This window comes from Olea europaea, unplaced genomic scaffold, assembly GCF_002742605.1.
Source record: "Olea europaea var. sylvestris unplaced genomic scaffold, O_europaea_v1 scaffold770, whole genome shotgun sequence".
In the NCBI taxonomy this organism is placed as follows: Eukaryota; Viridiplantae; Streptophyta; class Magnoliopsida; order Lamiales; family Oleaceae; genus Olea; species Olea europaea.
Genome location: NW_019266118.1, coordinates 143214 through 150409, shown reverse-complemented (window position 1 = coordinate 150409; position 7196 = coordinate 143214). Strand labels below are relative to the sequence as shown.

At 34.4% G+C, this 7196-nt stretch overlaps 1 protein-coding gene across 1 annotated transcript; it reads right to left on the bottom strand.

The window, feature by feature from the left end:
• Positions 1-779: 779 nt before the first annotated feature.
• LOC111391277 (11-beta-hydroxysteroid dehydrogenase 1B-like) lies at positions 780-4618 on the bottom strand. The gene is made up of 6 exons (XM_023016450.1): positions 4334-4618; positions 3727-3919; positions 2888-2973; positions 2059-2190; positions 1389-1553; positions 780-1286 (listed from the first exon to the last, which is right to left on the bottom strand). Exons 1-6 carry the CDS (start codon positions 4514-4516, stop codon positions 996-998), a joined length of 1050 nt encoding a protein of 349 aa, XP_022872218.1. The 5' UTR covers positions 4517-4618; the 3' UTR covers positions 780-995.
• Positions 4619-7196: the final 2578 nt, after the last annotated feature.

Below are 7196 nucleotides of genomic sequence, written 5' to 3'. Positions count from 1 at the left end.
TGATTGATTGTACCCTGTCAAATTCCAAACGAAAAGATAGAAAATATTGTCTACTTTAACGAAAACCGTGACATTTGCAATGTCAGCTATCCCTCCATCCATGTTACTATTTTTATCAAAAGGTTTTTTCGATGAAATTGGATAAAGTAACCAAAATAAGAATATTGGCAACGATGGTCTGAAACAAATTAGGTAACGACTTAATTGTTTCAATGGTCATTGAACTTAAATCCATATTTTCGATTGTTCACTTAAATTTAAAATGTCGAATTTTGACCACTAAACTCAATATTTTTCAAAGTTCAACATTATATCATGTTTAGCTCCCATTCTCATTTTCATTATTTTCCTCTCTTATTTTCAATTACACAATTTTCTATAAAATAATATTACATGTAAATTAAAAAACTTTTCATTTTTTTCCAACCACACATTTTTCAAAAACACACTATTCCTACTATTAAAATTTGGAAAGAATGGAGGCCAAACGAGGCTTTAGTGAGTAATGTACGACATTTTCTAAAATTCAGTGACCAAAACTCGACATTTTACACTTTGCCAAGACCAAAACTACATACAAAACCTAAGGTTTCAATGTATCTATCTATTTTCTTGAAAAGGATTAAACCATTCGGATAGCCATCCCATAAAGCCGATTCTCTCTGGGTCTCTAATCCCATGGAAGCTCATTTTTTCAAGTAGCAGCATGTAGAAGCAAGGGTGATATGGTGCAACCACGACCTTTGAAAAAATTCCAACTACATGCACAAGCCTCACTATTTCTTGGGATAGGCCGCCTGTAACATAGACGGGCCAACACACTTTAACACAGAGCATATCAGTTTGGCACTATTCCGCACGTCTGTTCAAAATTATTCAAATTATACTCTGTACAAACCATAGTTATTGGTACCTCAATGTTACCAACAGAAGACACGAGAACCTCTAGACAAACTCAAACTTGTGAACATTAGACAACCATCAGCAGTTCAACCTTAATCCTTCTTAGTTTCCGGTGTTTGGACACTATGAGGATAGAGAACTGCCTTTGCTCCTGTGTAATCTACTAGCTTTTTGCCAAGTGCCTCCTTCGGGGAGTCACTCGGGCTGGTGAGATAAAGCAATCTATACATCAATTCAATCACCTCTGGGCAGAAAATCTTCCAAAAGAAAGTGGACTTAATCCATTCTGGCTCAGTCACATATCTTTCACCCCGGCAAGCACGGTTAACAATTGCCTTTGCACAGCTCTCGACTCTCAGGATGGGGTTTATATTCACATTAACCTAGTTCAATAATCAAACAAGATTATTTTAAAGAAAACAAATCAAATAGGCACACAATTTTTTGGCATCTTTAACTAGAGAGAACCAAAGAAATAAACTTACATCTCTCATATCCTGATCAACTTCAAGTTTTCCAGCTTTACTTATGAATTTGCCTTGGGTAAGTTCAGACTCTATGAATCCAGGAGTGACAAGCGTTATCCCAATGTCGGGCCCAAATTCTATCCTTAGTGTCTCGAAGAACTGTGAAACTGCTGCTTTGCTTGCCTGGTATTATGATACATAAAACTTTAGCCCTGGTTTAGGCTCCATTTTAATGGAAATATGGGGGAAACTGAGTTTTAGAATAGTGATTTTTTTATTTTTTTATTTTTTTTGGCGAATATGTGATTAAAATAATAGGAAAAAGTTTACTATTTACGTGTAATATGGTAAAAAATAAGAAAACATATTCGATGTTCGTGTAATATTATTTTATGAATTAATATGTGCATGAAAATGAATCTTGAAAAAAATGGGAGTCAAACATAAACTTATTAAATAGATGCCTACAGAAATTGAACAGAAACATGCTTAAGGATTTTGCCACTTGTACATTGTCTTCTACCACCTTGTTGACAGAAAAATGTGTTGGTAAAAAATTATTGGATGAAAAGACTTTTTTTTTTTTTTTTTTTTTTGTGAATCTGTCAAATGACAGAGCCATGTAGCATTCTGTCCAAAAAAACTGTCAAAGGCTATGTATACCAAGCATGATTGAATGTTTAATTACCGTGTAAAAACTCATCCTTGGTCCTGGCAACCAAGAAGCAGATGAAGAAAGTACAACAATTCGACCCCGACTGTATCTGAGGTAAGGAGCTGCAAATTTTGTCATGAAGACATAACCCCAGAAGTTGATATCCTGTTAGATCAAACCACACAATTTAGAGTTCAGAACTTCCATGGACTGAAATTTGGTGTCTCTAATAGTGCAAATCACATTCTTAAACACCAAAAGTTGGGATGCAAGAATTAGAAATTGTCACCCTGCATCAATTCCATAGTTTCATGTCACTCTTTGAACTATAAATCTTTAGAACACGCTGAACAAGCATTATTCTAGCATTGCAATTCGTATAATATTAAAGAGTTAAATGCTACTGCACCACGGAAAGGTTGAAAAAAGAAGAATATTGTCTCCTGTGTGTACTGTGCAGATATTATTTCTAGTCATCAAGTTCAAATGGGATTAGGCAAACTTGAGTTCAACAATTTGAATTTGATTTTCCACTAAACCTTGACAACTTATTTTACAGAAGCGATTAGCCCTTTTAGATGAAGTGAACACAGCAATCTTGTTAAATTGTCATTATCAAGACCATCATTCTTTCTAGTATTTAGTCTTTATTTCCATATATTCGCTATAAGAACAAAAATAATCAGCTTCCTAATGGGGCCACACAACCCAAATTTCAGGCGTTAAGAGGGGTTTTAGACACAAATCATAAATTACACAAATCATAAATTAAAAGATTCCCGTTAATGTAAATCTGGTTCCATGAATACAATTGACAAAATAGAACAGAATCCCAGATTTGTATTTTAGCCCTACGTCTTACCATGATTGCTCTGAAATCAGTGACATCTTCAGCCTCTTCCAGCATAGAAACTGAGAAAAGTCCAGCATTATTAACCAGATGATCCACTGCATAAACCATGGAAACAAAGAAACTGCATTATTAGCAAGAATTTATCATATTTGATATAGTAAGCATACCTTGTCTGGACAAGGTGCTAAGTGAAAAAAAAATAGAATAGCAAAAGCTCTTTCTTTATGCAACTTTTTTGTCCCAACACGTTTCAATAACCTTTTTCTCTCCCTGAAGTAACTTAGTGCTTGTCTAGTAAAACTTAGTTCAAGTTTTGAACAGGCTTTACTAGACCCACAAGTTTTATCTTTTTCCTTATCTCCGACCCCAACTTTCATTCCTTTATTCTACTTGACATTATATGCTATTCAACCTCACTAGTCAATCCTGAAAAGATATAGCCCCGTGACCTCTCAAGGGTGTTAACTTGCAACCAAAAAAATAAAATAATAAAAAAAGAAAAAGAAAAAAAGAAAAAAAGAACGTTCGAAACCACATTTCATCAACTTTCATATATATCTGCTAAAACTTTATCAAAAACTTTGATAAACAACCCCTTAATTAGCTTTCACAAATTTAAAAAATATGTATTTTTAACCCTAACTCTTCAATTATAAGTAAACTACTTAGCCAAACATGCTCTTGTGAATATAATTTCTTCTTCCATGTAGTACTGTAAATTCCATCCAAGATAAGGAGGCCTTTCAGCTAATAGGATCGGATCAATCATGGAAACAATTCTTTCAATAAATTAACCACTAATGAAAATCATAAACAAAATCCGCAAAACCATGAAATTAAATACTTACATCTACCAAAATGATTCATAGTCTGATCAACAATCCTTCTGCAGTCCTCAACCTTTGAAACGTCAGCACGAACCACTACAACATCAGGTGCCCCAAGATCTCGAGCCCTTTCTGCTACTTCCTGAAGACTCCTCTCCCTCCTCGCAGCAAGAACTAAACACGCTCCTCTTTTAGCATACTCATATGCAAGATGCTGCAATATTTCACAATTTTTCATACATACCCGGGTAGCAATATTAAACGGTACGGAATACTGAATAGACATATTTGGTACTCAATATTAGACGAAATTGAACAACTAGACACAAAGGCTTAAAGAGTTACAATTCATGTTCATAAGCACAATATTGGATTTTAAAAAATCTATTTATTTTTGTTAAAAGTCATATTTTTAGTAAATTTGATAAAAGTTAATTAAACGTGTGTTGAAAAATTGATAAAAATTGTAGGTACCTTAAAATACTAATCACTAACTTTCGTCGCGGTATAAAGGTTAACAAGTATACAATTAAGTTATTTTTCGATCAAAGCCCTAAAGAAAGTTAATTCTTAGTTTATATAAATATGCAGTATTCCTGTACCCTTTTTCTTAAAGGTTTTTACATACCTCGCCGATGCCGGAGGAGGCACCGGTGATGATAACAACCTTTCCTGCAACATCTTCAGCGAAAATGGATCCCAAGATTGACAGAAAGAACTTAAAGATTTGGAACGGTGGCAAGAAAAGCAAAAGGGTGAAGAAGGTAAATGGAGGTACCACTAGGTTTAGAAATGTGTGAATTAATTCCATTTCTTGACAAAAGAAAGTAGAGTTCTAATGTGAATTTAGGTTAAAAATTAAAGGATATATAAATATGTAGATTTGCACGAATAAATTAGTGGCAAAAGGAGGTATTGGTGGCGCTGCTGCATGGAAAGTTTATGACACGTAGTATCTAGAACAAATCGGTTTGCCATTTGTCTCTATATCTTCTGTTTCTTAATTTTTGCATGGAAAATACTGAATAATAAAGCCGATAATTTCACTTGGGACATTGAAAAAATTGGATAGGTTCATTTATTTAATCTTATCGAACATTGGGATGGACAAGTAGAGCATGGCCCCTTTTGCATTATTTATATCGCATGTGCACGATATCGCAACAAATAATATATTGGACATATTGAGTTCAGATTATCATTCACACGAGAATCATACTTTAATATTTAATTTAATATTTTTAACTTCTATTTGATGAAAACAAACAAAGAACTGTGATATGGTGATTTTTGATCTAACTATTTCTAGCTAATTGAAAGTATCAAAATTGCACACAAAGATCGAGTTGATGATTCAAATATGGAATAGATATTAGGACATAACAATTTCTCATATTGATCATCTCTAATTCTTAATTCAAGATACACAAACCTAATGAAGTGTTCAATCGAATTCTTTTATTGTATTCCATTTACCCTTTTCGAGTTCTATTGAACCTATTTAGCTAATTCATTCTCATATCTCCATGTGAATCAATCTTAGTTAAACACATTATTTGTTTTAAGAATTCATATAACGAACGCAATAATTAACATAAGTATCTTCACATGTTATAATAAATTTTCGAATTTTACTATGTGGTCTAAATCTAAAACCTATGTCTTGATTCGTAAACGATTTACAAAATTATTGAATTATTGATCAAGTAATTCAGAGTATTAAATACATGAATAAAATCAACGCATAAACTTTAAAGAACTATAATTTTGAATAAAAGAATTAAAAGATATCGAATAGATTACATTGTTCACCCTAATATATGGTTTAGTTGCTCATAATAATAGAAGAAGAAAAAATGTATTGAGTACACTATTGGATTTTAAAGAAAGATGTAGAAAAATGGATGATTCTTGCACCAAGACCTTCTTTTTCTAATCATTGCTTTAAACCCTTAGTTTCTTGATATTTTTATCCTTTGATTCGCTCTCCTCAATTTCAAGTTGAATTCTTAGCATCTCAATATGTGGAACCCCTCCAAAGTGTCCACATTCTTGTATTTATACCTCTCTCCACATTTTTGTCGGATGGAGTTTTACGGGCATTTAGAAGGGCCAAAAACGTGCCCTAACTCACAAGAGGCGACGCCTTGGCACCACAACTCTGTCCGTTGTCTTTTGGAGAGGTACCTGGGCACAACAAGTCTACTTCTTCCTGGCCATCATGCGCCACCTTTCGGATTAAATCCCTCATTTTTTCTTCTTTTGATGTAGAAACTTTACTCTTTTGTTCATCTTTTCTCTTCGGTTTATGTCAATAGCTTTGTTTTCTCCACTTTTGAAATAATTACACCACCTCACCAACCTATAAAACAACACTAATAAACACATAAAAAACGTTCATTACTCATAAAATTTAGCGAATAATCAAGTTAAAATAGTATAAAACTCACGAGTAACAAATACTCGTCAATTGTCTTCCTAGATTCTATTAAAGAATCATAAAAATCGTTCGCATATTTACAGTACCTCAATAGATGCACGAGAAAGGCGATTAATAGGTTTAGAGACGAAATAAAATAATTTAATTATTGTTGATACACTAAAAGTGCAGCCCAAATCAAATAGCCCAAAGAGTGAAGCCCAATTGGGGAATCTAGAATAAAGGCCCAAACTGGATTATTGATGAATGCGGTGGAAGCCCACGAACACGGTAATATCATCGTCCAAGCTTGCAAGACGCCCAGGATCTGAGCGAATAGAATACCTTACAGTCGCCCAGAGCGATGACCACGTCCTCGCCCAAACTTTTGAATCGCCCATGATCTTAGCAAGCGTAAAACATTATGTTTATCCAGAATAGCAGTTATTGAAATAGTTATTGAGTGATCTTATCACATTCCACGACTCAAGGAGCCCAGTTGAAGGCAATTGAATGACAAAGAGTAATGACGACAATTCGGGACGGCAGTTCCACGACAAGTTAACCACTATAAAGAAAGTGGGTAGTTATACAGCAATCAAGCAGTTTTCAAGCGGTTTGTCACGAAGAAATCATCAAAGGAATATAAAAGGAAGAGAAGACATAGAGAGAGAGACCCCGAATAAAAAACTCTCAAACAGAGAATATGTAATTTCGATTTCTTAGTTTAAACTTAAACATTTTCTTTCAGTACTCATGTGCTTGCGCCCTTTGGAGGCATTATGTTTAGTTCCAATTGTAAATCATTGTCAATAAAACACCCATTTTTGGGACTTTATCTCAAGAGGGCCGTTCCTTACATAATCGTCTGATTCCTTCTTAATTGTTAGCGACTACCCGCGCGAAATAATTTGGAACGCCCGATGGGACCTTGGTGTTTGGTGTTGAAAGTACAAAAGGTGAAACAATATGCCTCACAAATCCGATAAGGAAGTAGCAAGTCAGGGAGGAGTCCAGTCTGTGATCGAGCGGTATGAGGAGCAGCAAAGCTCACCATGAATAGAGGGATAGA

What these genes read in the sequence shown, in the direction of transcription:
- LOC111391277 (XM_023016450.1), bottom strand. Translation starts at nt 4,516, where the DNA reads ATGGAATTAATTCACACATTTCTAAACCTAGTGGTACCTCCATTTACC. An exon ending in TATGAATCATTTTGGTAGAT is followed by an intron (nt 2,974 to 3,726) that starts GTAAGTATTTAA and finishes TGGTTTATGCAG; the next exon opens with TGGATCATCTGGTTAATAAT. An exon ending in TTGATCAGGATATGAGAGAT is followed by an intron (nt 1,287 to 1,388) that starts GTAAGTTTATTT and finishes TTATTGAACTAG; the next exon opens with GTTAATGTGAATATAAACCC.